Source organism: Penicillium waksmanii, assembly GCF_028829765.1.
Source record: "Penicillium waksmanii strain IBT 27052 chromosome Unknown utg000005l:1.0-5232799.0:1.0-5237142.0, whole genome shotgun sequence".
NCBI lineage: Eukaryota > Fungi > Ascomycota > Eurotiomycetes > Eurotiales > Aspergillaceae > Penicillium > Penicillium waksmanii.
Genome location: NW_026643252.1, coordinates 1848463 through 1863326, shown reverse-complemented (window position 1 = coordinate 1863326; position 14864 = coordinate 1848463). Strand labels below are relative to the sequence as shown.

The window sequence follows — 14864 nt, the reverse complement described above, 5'->3', positions numbered from 1 at the left end:
CACCGTAGCACCAAATCATAGATCCTTTCGTGTTTCATCGCCACTGGATGGTGTTCGTGATCCCGAGCTGGCCATGTCCCAGCTTCCGTCCTCGCTTCGTCGGCGTCGGCGCTCCCCACGCTCTCTCATGGCATCTCGGATTCGCGAACTGACATCATCCAAGGGATCTTTGGGAGTCATGGGACTCAGAGGCTTCAGGCCATGTCGCGAGCCGGGTCGGGGCCCAGCAGAGCTGCTACGGCTCCGGTTGCGGCTAGGAGGTCTCGTGGAGAAGAATCCGATATTGGCTAGGTTGTGGAATGACTCGTTGCGTGGCAGAGGCTCCTGGGATGAGAATCCCTCGCTTCGATCGGCCGTTTGAATACGCTTGAGCCCTGGCTCATCATCTTCAATAGCTTCTTCATGGTTTGGTTCACGGAAGGGACCGGAAACGATTCGCGCAGCGTCGAAGTCTGGGAATAGCTCTGGGCCCATGGTGTTGATGGCTTCAGTGACTTGCTGAGCAAGCGCTGCACGAGTTTGTCGGAGCTTCACCAAAGGGTTCGTCGGTGAGGGGTTGAGTGACAAGACCAGAGGCCGAAGAGACTTGATAATGTCCATTCCCACCTCACCAATGCGAAGGGCAGCAAAACTGATCGTGGGGAAAAGAACCACGCCAATCACAACCACCAGCCAGAGGGGTACCCAGTCAGGCATGAAGCCCTGAATGCGATTCCTGTAGGTCCAATAGGTGAAAGCGGCTGTGTAGGCCGTGTAGACGGCCGGAGCAAAAGCAAGAGCAATAAGAAGTTTCCAAGTAGCCATGACGTCTCGGCCTTGTAGCTTGACGCTAGAAGCAGCCAGTGCCTCCTTGGACTTAATGATCGAGAGGTACTTGGTAGCGATGAAAACCGGGGTAAAAAGAACCAGGCCAGGAAGGGTTCCAATGGTAAGAAGAGCAAGCTTGCCTAGACGATAAATGAGGGTGGCGATGATCTGGATGATGGAGAATTTGGCATAGTTGACTTGGTGGTCTCGAATTCCCAAAATACGCAGCTGTTTGTTATAGTCCACGATACCTTTTCTAAGACTGACGATTCGTGGGTCGTCCTTGAAATGCGCGTATCCTGTGACGAGGCGACGGTTGAGCTCCACCACCATTGGAAGAGGAAGTTTCTTGCCCTTGGTGTTGTATAAACGACGGGCAGCTTGGATGACCTATAATTTGTTAGTGATCGCCGGAATTTCAACGTAGGTGAGGGTGACTCTTACCATCAGTGTCTCATAATCAGGGCTAGTAACGGTGACGGCCACAAGGCTTTGGTAGATGATATCCAGGAGCGCTCCCACAGACTCGCGACGCTCGCCTCCTCTGAACTGGTCTACCAATTCCTTGGGCACTTCGATCGGGTTTCCAAATTCGATCACAGCGCGAGAGCGGAACTTATGTGCGTGGAAGTAGTTCATACCACAGGGGACAATTTTGAGACCACAATCTGGGTTGTCCGCCAGAGTGCCGAGGGCCATGAGCGCAACACCAGCTAAATAAATACGTTAGCACGAAGCCACTCTAGTATCAGAATATGCGAATATGCCTTACCCTTCAATGGCAGAAGAGACGGACGGTCGTGGCTACCTCCCTCGGGGAAGATACCCACGCAACCACCGGCGTTCAGTCTGGCAAAGACGGCCTTGTAAACCGCGGTTTGGTCGACGTGCGGGGCCACCTTGAATTTGGTGCCCTTAAACTCGGGTTCCTGGTCGGCAGACTCCCCGGTGAAATTTCCATCCTCGTCAATGTCCTTGCGGCCCGTCAATTGCGATAGAGCGTCCCGGTGCTTGAAAGGCTTCTTGAGAATCAACTCCTCTGGTCCATTAATTTCCGCGATCGCCGTACTGTGGGAGGTTCCGTTGATGGTCGGCAGAGCAATTGTTCCTTCGGTCTCGAATCCAGGTCCTTCAAAGTTGGTGCCGACACCGCGCAGGAGGGTCGGTTGGTTGATAGGGTCGGGGAGGTATATGGTGCCGGTACCGGGTTTCAAATTGTCCATTGCGCGCGCAACGGGCAGCGTCCCAATACCCCGCGCGAGAAGCCCGATAAACTTGCGACGAAAGGACTTTTCTGCGATAAGCCATGAGATTCGGCGATGGGCCTCGCTACGGATGACGCGCATGAGCACGAGCGAATCGACGAACTAGGGGAATCGAAATGGTTAGCTTTAACTGCGGAGGGGCAAGAACCAGGAAACACAAGGTTCCGAAGACGCGCATGACATACCTGGTTCGCATGAGGGGCGGCGACAATAATGATAGGACCTCGACGAGGGATCTTCCATGATCCGCGAGGATGCACTTCGCGGAAGAAGAGGTCGATGAGCACAGAGAAACTCCACAGGACCAGGTCGTACAGCCACCCGATGAGGGGTGGAATGTACGCCTGCTTCTTCCCATGGTTCCGACCGTGCCTTAGATGGCTAGTTGTAGAAGGGTTCGTGAAGACAATTGGTCGGAAGCGTAGAGGAGAGGGGAGGTTTAGAAGTTCCGGGTCGGAGGGTTTGACATGGAGCGGCGTCCCCGGAGATAAATTAGTCGCGAAGCTTGGACCCGCTTCGTTTTGAGGTCGACACAAGATAGGCGCGAAGTCGTCTCGCTTTTATTATGATACCTGTAGCAGGAAGCCAAGAGATTTGATAACTCTGCAGTTATCGATGGGAGAGTAGAGGGGGAGAAACTAAGAAAGGGAGAAACTGGGGGGCGAAAGAGCGAGGTGAAAGTTGATCAAATCCGGAAAGTTTGGGAAGCTTAGCGCGCTTTCGTCTTTTTCGTCTTTTTTCGGACGCTTCTAGAACCCACAACCGTTGAACTTGCATTAGTATGGGTTGTACATAGTAGTTTATTGATAATGATAATAATATTATTATTATCAATCCTATTACTACTATTCATGTCAACTCAAGTTGACATTTCATTTACATTCTTGGATATCAAACTTCAAAACACGGTCTCATATCCGTATCCGTATAGTGACCCCACGTCCATTAATTCATTATTCATTAACTCCGTGACTCTCCAACAGATTAGCAATATCGATGGAGGCATGAATTATGGATTATGGATTATGGATTATGGATTATGTAAATAGACTATCTACTATGTAGTTTTCCATATATAGTGTTTGTTGGGAGCTCAAAGGCCCTGCAGTAGCTACAGCTGCAGCTACACCAGCAGCCAGCAGTATCCATGGAATTCCCCGCCTGCCCCGCAACTCTTTTGCCTTCCCACCCACCAGCTTTCTCCCCTCTCCTCCTTTGGTGAGCGGAGGGTTCCAGACCCTGCAATATCCAAACTTTGTTCCTTTGTTGGTCTCACTTACTTCTGCTTATCCTCTTTCTCGATTTGTTCCCCCACCCCCAAGACAATCCTACCAACCCTACTACCCTCACCCCAGTCGCATGACTATCTGCTATCAGCATGTCTATCAAGTAAGTCCGCCTTCCCAAGGGTTCCCAGGTTAGGGTTCCCCCTTCCTCCCTTGGCAGTCTACTGTTGGCGCCAAGATAAGAACATCCCTCATGCTTAACTAACACATCGTAGCTGGGTGATGCTGAATGACCAGGAAGGCTTCGTCCGCCTGCCTAACGAACGCCTGATATACTCCTCGCCTCCCCGCACCAGCCTTGCACTGACGCCGCTTCCCAACTACAAGGGGCCCGAGAGCTTATCAATCCAGAGCAGCGCTGGCTGTATCCATCTCACAAACCAACGAGTTCGTTTGATCGCTGCGTGCAGAGACCCCCCTACTTGAAATGCTCTGATACTGACATTCGTGGAACTAGCTCGTCTACCTTCCAGCCCAAAAGTCCGACACCCTCCAATCCTTCTCCTCTCCGCTCCTCCACATTCGTGACTCTCATGTCTCCGCGCCTTTCTTCGGTCCTAATGTCTGGACCGCTCTCGTCCAACCTGTCCCTGGCGGCGGCATCTCCGCCAACCTACCAGCCGTACAGATCAAAGTGACTTTCAAGGAGGGAGGGGCCTTTGACTTCCACACCAACTTCGAACGAATAAAGGAGCGACTAGAGCAAGCTGTCGAGGTTCAGAATGATGGTGCCCGTGGCCTACGAAGTGTAGACCTGTCAGCGGTTCATCTGGAAGAACTGCCTGCCTACGAGGGGCCCGGAAATTCCAGCCACAGCACTGTTGTCGGCGAAGCGCCCGTGACGCCAGAACAAACTCGAACGACATCTGAAGCGGGCCCGGAGCCCGCTGAACCTCCGCCTTGCTACGAGGAGGTCCAGAGCCAAAGTGTGGCTACTGAGCTGGAGGAACGGCTGCGCCGGGCGAGTTGAGAGGTTTCCTGGGAAATAAAACTCAACTCATAACCCTGATCTTTCGTCTGTATACTATGATTTGTCGAATAATGATTCCAAAGCGGTAGCCCGTACTAGAGAGCGAGCATTGGCGTGCACCGGTTTTCTCCCCTTTGTTATGAATTGATGAACCCTGACCAAGAAACTTTGCATCCCAACCAAGTAGAAGCACTTTTAAATAACCAGACATAGTCATAATCGTAGATAAACCCCCCGATGCAGCCGGTTCCGATGGGCGACTCTCAGCAAACAGTAGTTAGCCAATCACGTGCGGCATAATTCGCAGCGGCCGGGGCGTCCCGATTTTCCAGCCCGAGCTTGGAAAACCACATCCTCGACTTAACCCCAACCCCTACCTACAACCCCATATCCCCCCCACTACTCCACGACCTCCGGTCACTGTTGCCAATTGACAGTCGCAATGGGTTTCACCGACTTTTTCACTGACGTCGTCTCCTCCCTGGGCTTCGCCGAGGCCCAGGCTGAGGCTCCCGCCGCCGACGTTGAGACCTCCTCCACCCCCCAGGACGAGCCCGCCGAGAAGACCGAGGAGGCCACCGAAGAGTCCGAGTCCGCCGAGGAGACCCCATCTGAGGAGTCTTCTGAGGAGGCCCCCGAAGAGGAGGAGGCCGCCGCCGAGGAGGAAGAGGAAGAAGAGGAAGAGGAGGAAGAGGAGGAGGATGAGCCTGAGGACATCAAGCCTAAGCTCGAGGAGGGTGAGTGAACTTTCTATCATTCGGATGATACCATTATCATTGAAGGATTGTTATTGCATGCTGGCGAGTCTTGGTGTTTGTACGCGCTGAGCGAGCGGGTGTTTCGCATTCGTTCGCTCGGATCGTCGGAATCACACCATCTACCCCCAAGGACTCAATGGCAGCGGAACCCCTTCACATCATCCGGTATCATCTCAATCAAAGACATGACTGACCCAAATTGTGTCTAGACTGCGCCAACTCTGCCAAGTGTGCCCCGTACAAGCACCACTACGACGAGTGCGTTGAGCGCGTCACTCGCCAGGAGGAGGCGGGTGATGACTTCAAGGGTGTCAAGGAGGACTGTGTTGAGGAGTGTATGTTGATTACCGCGGGACTCCCTCGCGAACCCGGAAATCCACCCGATCGATGACAATGTCCCATGCTGATACATAATTTAGTCTTCCACCTCACCCACTGCGCTACCGCCTGTGCCGCCCCCAAGCTCTGGAGGGAGCTCAAGTAAGCGGATCATCTTCAGGCTCCTTTTCGACGCTATATTTCCCACTGTTCCACATCGACTCGACTGCAAGATCCCTCCCAACTGGGTCCTGATATGAGCGAACCTCCTCCGGAACGCCACGTCGAAAAACGAAGTTTATTACCGCTCTCCTGATGACTGTCGTATTGGTCACTTGACAGTCTGCCGTTTATGTCCTTTATTTTTGTGTGTGAGAGAAAGCACGAAGTGATTAGAGGGGAACTGAACCCCCTCTGTTTTGGGGTGTACGCATATGGTGTTTCAAGGCAGGGAGGAAGGAAATGGAAAAACGATAATAGATCCGCCCTTTTCCCTGCCTTGCATGTACAGATAGCTGGTCTTCCGCCTATTCGAACTGTGCTCGTGTTTCATTTATTTGGTTTTAAGACGAATCTCATCTGTTAAAACGGAAGTTTAGATTGAAGAGACTTATCATATATGATCTTCCATTGTAGCCCACGCTATCAAATAATAGTAGGCTTCGACGAATGGGGCAAGCCCGGCTCGCTCATCCATGCTTATAACCACCCGCTGCGGTGGTTCAATACCTCTGGGTCGTGACTGGCCCCGGATGACGGCCTAATCAACTTCATTGCTCTATCCATTCCAGAGCCACCTGGCCATCCGTGTCCATATCATACCCGAGTCATGTAATTAAGAGGCGAGAACCACATTGAATACCACTGGCTAATGAAGAAAAAAGTCATAAACATGAAAAAGGGTATAAGCTCGGCAGAGCAGAAGGTATCAGCCCAGGGTATGTGCATATGTGCAATTCCACAAATTACGGAAATAGCCTTAAATACTTCGAACTACTATTCACGTTCAGACACTCTTCAACCCGGATTCTCGATAGGCCGCCGAAGCCTTATCCGGAGCCAACTCCTCCTCGGGACCATCATTGGAGTTAATCTGTAACCCAACATCTGCAGCCGACAACTCAACCCCACGATCAATCTCCAGACGACGACGAGTTACGACACGACCAAAGAGACCAAGGGAAAGCGGGAACGGAGCAGCAACCGCACAAACAACAGCAGCAAAGATCAACGCATTGCGCATATTGAACGGCGGATCCGCATCTCCACTCGCCTTGAGCGCATCTTGGATGAGAATAAAGCATGCACCGAGTAACTGCCCACCTGTCCAGCAAATGGTCGATCCAATCTCGGGTGAGAATGGGTACGTAATCTCAACCAAATACTCCAGCACAATGGGAAGTAGTGCGAACGATGAAGCGCCCATCAACGCCATAACGACGTACGAGGGTCCAATTCCGGCCGAACTGGATGGTGCGAAGATCAGTCCGATGTAGGAGGCTACCACGATGGGAACTAGCACTCGGATTGAGCCCAGATAATGCTTGTATTTGTCTGTGATGGGCGACATGATGGCTGCGGTGACGAGACCGACTACGATTAGGATGGCGCCTGCGATACCTGCGTCTGTCTCCGATGCGCCGTATGGGCTAAGGATTTGGTTTAATAGTGATGAGACACTATTGAAGAAACCCACGTAGACGGCGAATGGAACTAGAATTAACCAGAATTCTAGCGTTCCGAGGAGTTGGCGAGTCGCGAGTCGCAATGGGGTTCGCGGGATGGCGGATGATGCGCTGGGGGGAGTCGGAGGTGCCGCAGGGATGAAGAAGGATGGGATCGCAGCAACACTCGACTAATTTGATTCAATGGATCGTTAGCGAAAGTGTTCCACGGGCTTGCATACTCGTAGTAGTAGGTACTAGTTTTCCTGGGTGATTTCCAACATCCAACTTGAACTCACAATAATCGAGATGTACAGGACCATATTGGGGATATCGGATGGCTTGGTTGCCCATTCCGAACCGACCAATTGTCCAATTGCCGCGCCTAGAGGGTTGGCTAGACTGGCGACAGCAGTTGCGCTCGTGCGACCTTTATCCGAAAACCATAGATCGCTGTATCGAGTGGGCGCGCATAAGCAGAAGGGTTGCGCCAGGCCAATCAGGATCTGGGCAAACATGGTCAGGCCAAAGATGCCTCCATTCGCCTTGGTACCTGCATAGCGCAGCCAGTTTCCGACGAGTAAGAGCGAGGCCGTTGTAATTATGGCTGGTTTGGGGCCGCCTTTGTTCAAGACCCAAATGACGAACCTGTGACACAGAGTGAGCGAGGTTGATGCAATAAATGGATGGGCGGTATACTCTACTAGTAGTATATATCGATGGATATACTTACGGGCTTGCGACACAAAAGGCAAAGAGATAGCCAGTACTTAGCCAATTGATGGCGCTCTCAGAGACTTGGAAGTATTCGGCGGTAGTGGTGGAGATGGAAGAGAAGGTTAACCACTATGATGGAAGGATACAGTGGTCAGCAAGAGATGGCTATACATAGGCATATGCATAGGCATAGGCATAGGATAGGCATAGGCATATCATACATCCCAACTGACGACGATGTTGAGTAGAACCAGCTGTGCCAAACCCCAAAAACGTCGTTTGTAGACTCTAAACTGGGGTTGTGGGGTTGACGACAAGGTAGAGTCTGGAGGCTTGGGGACCATGGCGGAGATCAGACATCAGCATGACAAGGGAAGGGAAGGGGAAAGGAAGAGGGGGAAATCAGTCAGTAGATAAAGATCCGGACACAAAGGAACCTTCGAATCCATCTCCAGTTAGCTTCCTCCGGTTCTCCCCCAGGCTTTGGGGCTTTGCGTCTTTGCGTCGTGAATGACATGGCCGGTACAGGCAACCCCACCGGTCTAAGTGGTATACGTCAGGTACCCCCAGATTCAGCTAGACCTTATTTATTATCTTCTCCATACTACCCTAGGCATGTGCCAACGCCATGGGCTTCGCTTAAAAAGGAGTCGGAGGAGAAATGAGTTCCGTGGTGTTTTGGCTCCTCGTTTTAATGTGAAACCAGGCTAAGAGGTAACCATGAACTGGATCACCCGGTACGAGGCCCCTGATCCACGGATGATTTATCTGGGGTAGTTGACATTATCCATAGAGTAGATATCAAATAGATCATGATCATGATCATGATCAAAATCATAATCATATATGGTCATGAGTACCTTAAAAGTGTGGCTGAGGCATCCGCAGATCGCGCGGCTGGTCTTTTCCCTCCCCGCCATCTTCTTTTTTTGCGCTTGACTCTTCACCTTCTCTATTCACCCGGTTTCTCGAGTTTGAGCCCATCGCCTGTGGACTTGACTACCGATCAGTTACCTGCTAGTCACGAATTTCAGGATGTGCGAAGCCCACTCTTGAATCCCTGAAACCCCCCGAGTGTCCACATATTTCCCCCCCGGGCTGTATTACATTCCTTTGCGCCTAAATTCCCCCCATCATGAATATCAGCCTTCGCTCCAGCCAGTCTTCTTATGGCGACCCTCGCTATCTCTCCACCGCCACCATCTCCGATGCCAATGCTCCCATCGGGAAATCCCTCGTCGACGGCTACCGTGATGCTGTCCACCCTCAACATGACGACCGATCGCGGTACAACCCGGTAAGGGGAACCCCCCCATACTCAGGGCTCCCACCAACTCAGCAGCCTCTCCAAAGCTAACAGAAGATTTCCCGTCAAACAGCTCAATGCCGCTCACCCGCGCAGCTCAGTCCTCGTCAATACCAACGACCCCGTCACCATGTACTTGTTGACCGAGACCGCGATAGGGGACAGCAACAACTTCGAGATACTGTCATTTGAAGAAGTGGAGGACTTGAAGAAGGAACGCACACTACTCTCCAGTCGAATCGAAGGCTCAAAACGCAAGCTGGCCCTCGAGACCAAGCTGCGCGACGCTGCTCAGTCAATCGGTCGACTCTACAGTCCCCCCAGCCCCCGGGATAGCGGTGAATACGGCGTCAACGGATCTTCCAAATCACACCGCAGAAGCCGCAGTATCTTTGGGAAGAATGGAACTACCGACATACTGGACAAGAGCGATTCGGAACTGGCAATGAGCCAGCGCAAGTGCGAGGACCTGGCCCAGGAGCTCTGGAAGCTCGAGCGCAGGTCTCAGCAGATCGGTCAGCGCCTGCTAGAGCATACCGCGGGTGTCCTGCAGATGACCCATAAGGGTATGAGAAAGGGCCCAAAGAACCTTGATGCACCGTCCGATGAACTTTACGATGGCCACGAATTCGACGACCGCAGTCTCTACCGCACACCCGAGCATTTGGATAACTATGGCGTGAAAGGAAGGATCGAGGTCAATGCTCCATCGTCTGGGCTATCCTCGGAGGCCGCAGAAGCCACCCAGAGGAGACTGGAGGAACTCAGCGAGCGCATGTGCAACATGATGATTGAAGCTACACCGGACGAGTTTGTTGATCCTCCCCCCCAAGTCCGCGAACCGATCCCTCGATCCCGCATCTGCCGCTGAGGCGCACTTGGTATACCTTGAGAATAGCTTGAACACCCTGGGTTCGCGCCCAGCCGCTGCAGCGGTGGGTGTCTCCGCTTCTGGTGCAGCCCCGGCTCCGGAGATTGAGGGGGCCTGGAAGCAACAGATCACCGACGTCAACGAGCGTCTCCAGAACATTGTTGACCGCTTTGGATTAACTCGCTCGCCGACACTCCCGCCGCCTCCCTCTGCTTACGATGGTGATGGGTTAGAGGAACAACTGTCATATCTCCAAACCGGTGTCGATGGGTTGGCAAGCCGGGTAGACGGACTGCTTGAGCAGAAGAGCATTCTGACAACGCAGATCCAACAGCAACGCGAGCTCAACTCCAAGTCCGACGCCGAGCGTGATGCTCACATCGGCGATCTGACTGAACAATTGTCCCACGCACGCAGAGATGGCAAGTCTGCCCAGGACGAGCTTGATGTCGTCATGCAACAGTTGGAGGCCATGCGCCATGACGGTTCTTCCCAAGACGAAGCCAAGGCCTCTTTGGTCCAGGCCGAAGGCGAGATCGCACGTCTGCAGAGTGTTGTGGAGTCGCTACACCGCGAGGCCGATGCTCGCACGGAGGAAATGAGGGAAACCCGCGACCGCGCCGAGTATGAGGCGTCCCAATCCGAGGCTCAAATCGAGGAAATGAGAGAGGCTCGTGATCGTGCTGAGCGCCAGGTCACACAGCTCGAGGTTGATATCCAGCAGATTCGTAGCGATTCTGACTCCCGCATGGAAGCGGTTACTTCTCGTGGACTAGAGTCCGATTCTCGTGTGCAGGAGGCCGAGTCGCGTGCACAGGAAGCTGAATTCCGCTTGCAAGAAACCGGGTCTCGTCTACAGGAAGCCGAGTCTCGCCTGCAAGAGGCTGAGTCCCATCTTCAGACCATCAATTCTCGCGGACTAGAGGAGGCTTCTCGTGTGCAGGAAGCCGAGTCTCGCGCACAAGAAGCCGAATTCCGTCTCCAGGAAGCTGCTTCCCGTGCCCAGGAGGCCGAGTCTCGTCTACAAGAAGTCGATGCGCGTGTGCAAGAGGCTGTCGACCAGCGTATCCAAGCCGAAGAGAACAGCACCCGCCTACAAAATGAGATGACTGATATGGAGGGCGAGGTTGTGAGAATCACGACCGAACTTACCATGGTCAAGGCTGAGCTGGATGGTGCTTATGGTACACGGGCACAGCGTGCAGCAGAAGCGGCCGCCAATCCTGAATTCCAGAACGAGATCGATGCCCTCAACACCCGCAACATTGAACTTACCGAAGAGCTTGCCGCTCTCAAGAGCCAACGCGGCGGCGGTGATCTCCAGCAACGAGCTGACACTCTTGAGAAGGAGCTTCGGGAAACCATTGATGATTACGAGGCAATGACCAAGGCCAGCATTGAGTTCGAGAAGGAACGGGAACGTTTCGAGGGCGTGATTGATAGTCTGCGGGATCGCAGTGAGCAACTGGAGCAGCAGCTGAGCGAGGAACGTATCAGCTGGATGAACCTCAGCAGTCCGACGTCGATGGGCCGCGATCCAACCCTCGAGACCACTTCCACTATGGTATTGAAGAACGAGTTTAAGAAGATGATGCGTGATACTCGCAACGAGAACATGAAGATTCTGAAGGTCAGTTTACTTTTCCACCACAACATTTTTTTTCTCTCTCTTTTCAAAGCAATACTAACTCTGGTCACAGGCGGAACAAGAAGAGCGCCGCAGAATCGAAGGACTGTTGCGAGCCCTCAAAAAGGAGCATGCGCAGGTGACGGGCAAGCCTGGCCCAAGTCCCATTGGCACCCCCTTATGATGATGACCTGTTCAACCCGATTTTCCCGGAAACTTTTACTGTAACTGTACATATATAGACTCGACTCTTTCCTTGTTTTAGTTGTATGATAATTGCATGTGGCGGCAGGCGCGATCTCGTTGACCAACCTTGACCTCCTTTTCTCTCTTCGATTACCTCCTCCTTCACCTCCTCTTCCTTCAAATATCCCATTCCCTTCCCACTGACCAGCTCTTATTATTCCCTCCTTCATGGCATTCCGACAGAGACAGAGCCGAGGGCCATGCGATGATGACCCGGAAGCGGGCCCCGGCCCCAGCACCGCCAGATTTTATTCCAGGTCAGACACTGCACCACATGTTAGCGATGCTTACAACTCTACTTCAACATCACCCGACGACGACGCGAGAACCCTTTACAGTGATGAGGAACTCATAGTCACTGCTGACACGTACCCTACGCCAAACGATGATCACCAAGTTCCCGATGTCCAACCTGTTGAAGAGGAATTGGCTTCGCATATAGCCATGTTTCTTCCATCGGGCTCGTCTCAGGATGACTCGGTCCCTCAGACGCGAAATGGCAGAATCCCAGGACAAAGGAGAGAGGGCTTTCGGTGGTGCAACGAATTCGTTACTGATGGTTTATACAAACCATATTCACACCCGGAAGGTGAACTGTCAGTGGAAATGGCCACTCTTCCGCCCACACGCCGCAGGGCTATTTCACTCGATACTTTTGACGGAAGTGCCGCAACCCCTCAGTGGCCTGGGAACGTACCAGCTGTAAGGGTTCATCAACCTCCCTTTCCACCACCGACAAGGATACCTACTCCCCCCGGGGTCCCATCATTTGGCACCCCGGAAGCCATGGCTGCGTCTGCTCAATTCACCAGGGGGCCATCTCCACCTACTACTAATAGTTGGCGCGGGAATTCTCCCAATGGGGCAATCAGGAGATTGTTTGGCCTCCAGTCCCCAAGTCAGCTTATACCTACGGCCACGGCTACGGCTGCCACAGCTATACAATCTATTCGGGGTATTGGAAGAGCGCCCGATGGCACAAGGGTACTTGGTGGATTTGGTCCTCGACAAAGTGGCCATGGAATGGATTTTGCACAGGGTTTATATGATCATACGTTTCACGTGGATAATATACCACTGGCAGCTACCCAAGCTGCTACAGATGAACCTGGCCCTGCCGAATCCAGAAGGACAAGTGTTGGGACGGCAGCCGAAACTTCTAGTTTCAAGAGTACCTTGTCTCTTCCGAAAAGATACGCCAGACTATTTAGACCTTCTATCGCGGAAATGTTCGCTTCTACGTCTCCGGAGCCTGGGTCATCACCTGCTCGATCATCTCTTCGATCATCTTCTCGATCACCTTCTCGAGATCCTACTGGAGATTCTACCCAAGATCCTGTTGCTATGATAGCACCTCCGCGAAACCCAGCTAGAATCAGAGATCAGCGCCGACAATTCCAAGGCCAGGGCAGTCCATCTGACTCTTTTCAGAGACACACAGTTGTCAACCAGACAATTCAAGAAGAAGAACTAGATACCGAACCTGTACCTGTACCTCAGCTAAACGCAGCCTACAAAATTTTGTCTCGAATTCCCATGCCATTGCTTCTATGCTGTTGCTTTCGCGGTCGAATTGTTGATGTTATCAATCAGGGAATAAGCCCTGGAGCAAATCAAGGAACAGATCAGGGAACACCACTTGGACCCATTACCTCCCGAGATAGCTATACAACAGCACCAAGCCGGTCATCTCCCGTTCGAACTGAAGGTCCGCAGCGTCATGAGGGTACTGGTATTCCAGAGCAGCCCGAACGCCGCGTGTGGACAATGGCGGCTAACTTTGTTCATCGGGGTGTCGCTGTTTTGAAACAGCGTATGCCATAAATATCCCGTACGCCGTTCCGCTAAACACTGTATTCTTTCCCAAATTGTCAATCCTTCTGCTTTGTCCTTCCTCTATCAGATGCTCATTATTGTTAGATTAGATTTCAGTCCGCGCTACACTGTTTCAATGTACTCTGCCGAGCGAAGATCACTCATCGGACAGACAAATAAGAACATTCGTTTTCACATACAGAGAGGGGTGCTTCATTCTATATTACATACCTAGGTATCGTACACTTTCAATGTGCTCTCTAGGGCTACGCTCACCGCACCATTGTATTCAAGATCCCAGTCTCGAGCAGCAACTTGGCATACTGTAAATGCAACCAAACCGCAAATCCCGGCATTGGAGGCTGCCCACTATGCTTATCTCCCGTGAAAAAAACAGATTTGAATCCAAAATCAACCGCTTGCTCATCCTCCTGAATAACGGCGGACAATTCTAAAATCACGTCAAACGGACGGAGCGCTTTGTTTGACGGAGAATCCCCACCGCGAACCACTATCCGGCCATCTTTCTTTTCTAATACCTCGAAAGAATCGGCTATCAGTGTACCTTCACTGTAGTCGGAAGACAGCATGTCCTCAATAGTCCAAAGGTGATCTTGATTCGAGTCATTCCGCGCCCCTCTCAACAGGGCTCGTTGAATTGAGAATCCTACACCATCCAAGAATTGAAACGTGTTAGCTAAACAATCCATATAACCGACAAGAAAAATACCAAGACTGAAAATATTACCCCAATCACTCCAAACCCCAGCACAAAAAGTCTTTGCCAACTCAGTAGGCGAATCCCGAAGCTCAGGACGAATATCACTCAGCGAGACGCGTCGCACGTAAAAATCGTGAGTCGTCGGGTTACGATATGGATTCCAACCCCTATCTTCGGCAAGCTTGAAGATAGGATCCGATTCGGCGATAGAAGTGAATTCCGCCTTCCGGGTGTAAATAAAGAATGAGCCCAGTCCAATTGCGCCTCCGGCGGTGGCTACCTTGGCCGATTGTAGAAAGTAACGAAGATTCGGTCTCATGGCTGTCACGCGGCCTGAAAGATGAGATTGTGAACTATTATTGAGTGGCAAATTCAAATTGCATGTCGAAAAGATTAAAAAGCTCTTAAGACTCGGTGACCGAACCAGTAATTCCTTTGCGTTCGCGTGTTTACTAGGAAGGGTCGGATGCCCGGAGAGCTCGGGTTCCGAACG

The 14864-nt window shown here is 52.1% G+C and overlaps 7 protein-coding genes across 7 annotated transcripts; 4 read left to right on the top strand and 3 right to left on the bottom strand.

Moving 5' to 3' along the window:
- Window positions 1–15: 15 nt before the first annotated feature.
- Window positions 16–3145, bottom strand: N7481_005602 (putative glycerol-3-phosphate acyltransferase Sct1; the record flags this gene model as incomplete). Its single annotated transcript, XM_057264821.1, has 5 exons — window positions 16–1197; window positions 1252–1520; window positions 1580–2174; window positions 2258–2629; window positions 3131–3145. 5 exons carry the CDS (start codon window positions 3143–3145, stop codon window positions 16–18), a joined length of 2433 nt encoding a protein of 810 aa, XP_057122541.1.
- A 305-nt stretch (window positions 3146–3450) lies between these two features.
- N7481_005601 (GRAM domain-containing protein) lies at window positions 3451–4328 on the top strand (the record flags this gene model as incomplete). The annotated part of the gene is made up of 3 exons (XM_057264820.1): window positions 3451–3461; window positions 3574–3745; window positions 3816–4328. The coding sequence occupies 3 exons, from the start codon at window positions 3451–3453 to the stop codon at window positions 4326–4328; spliced, it is 696 nt and encodes a 231-aa protein (XP_057122540.1).
- Window positions 4329–4770: 442 nt separating this feature from the next.
- N7481_005600 (cytochrome b-c1 complex subunit 6 family protein) lies at window positions 4771–5570 on the top strand (the record flags this gene model as incomplete). The annotated part of the gene is made up of 3 exons (XM_057264819.1): window positions 4771–5065; window positions 5296–5421; window positions 5506–5570. 3 exons carry the CDS (start codon window positions 4771–4773, stop codon window positions 5568–5570), a joined length of 486 nt encoding a protein of 161 aa, XP_057122539.1.
- Window positions 5571–6410: 840 nt separating this feature from the next.
- Window positions 6411–8129, bottom strand: N7481_005599 (putative cell surface receptor/MFS transporter (FLVCR); the record flags this gene model as incomplete). Its single annotated transcript, XM_057264818.1, has 4 exons — window positions 6411–7259; window positions 7368–7716; window positions 7802–7914; window positions 8007–8129. 4 exons carry the CDS (start codon window positions 8127–8129, stop codon window positions 6411–6413), a joined length of 1434 nt encoding a protein of 477 aa, XP_057122538.1.
- Window positions 8130–8920: 791 nt separating this feature from the next.
- Window positions 8921–11773, top strand: N7481_005598 (involucrin repeat protein; the record flags this gene model as incomplete). Its single annotated transcript, XM_057264817.1, is given in 4 exon segments — window positions 8921–9082; window positions 9165–9905; window positions 9925–11592; window positions 11663–11773. 4 exon segments carry the CDS (start codon window positions 8921–8923, stop codon window positions 11771–11773), a joined length of 2682 nt encoding a protein of 893 aa, XP_057122537.1.
- A 230-nt stretch (window positions 11774–12003) lies between these two features.
- On the top strand, window positions 12004–13659 carry N7481_005597 (uncharacterized protein; the record flags this gene model as incomplete). The annotated part of the gene is made up of 1 exon (XM_057264816.1): window positions 12004–13659. One exon carries the CDS (start codon window positions 12004–12006, stop codon window positions 13657–13659), a length of 1656 nt encoding a protein of 551 aa, XP_057122536.1.
- A 263-nt stretch (window positions 13660–13922) lies between these two features.
- Window positions 13923–14690, bottom strand: N7481_005596 (uncharacterized protein; the record flags this gene model as incomplete). The annotated part of the gene is made up of 1 exon (XM_057264815.1): window positions 13923–14690. One exon carries the CDS (start codon window positions 14688–14690, stop codon window positions 13923–13925), a length of 768 nt encoding a protein of 255 aa, XP_057122535.1.
- Between the last annotated feature and the right edge of the window lie 174 nt (window positions 14691–14864).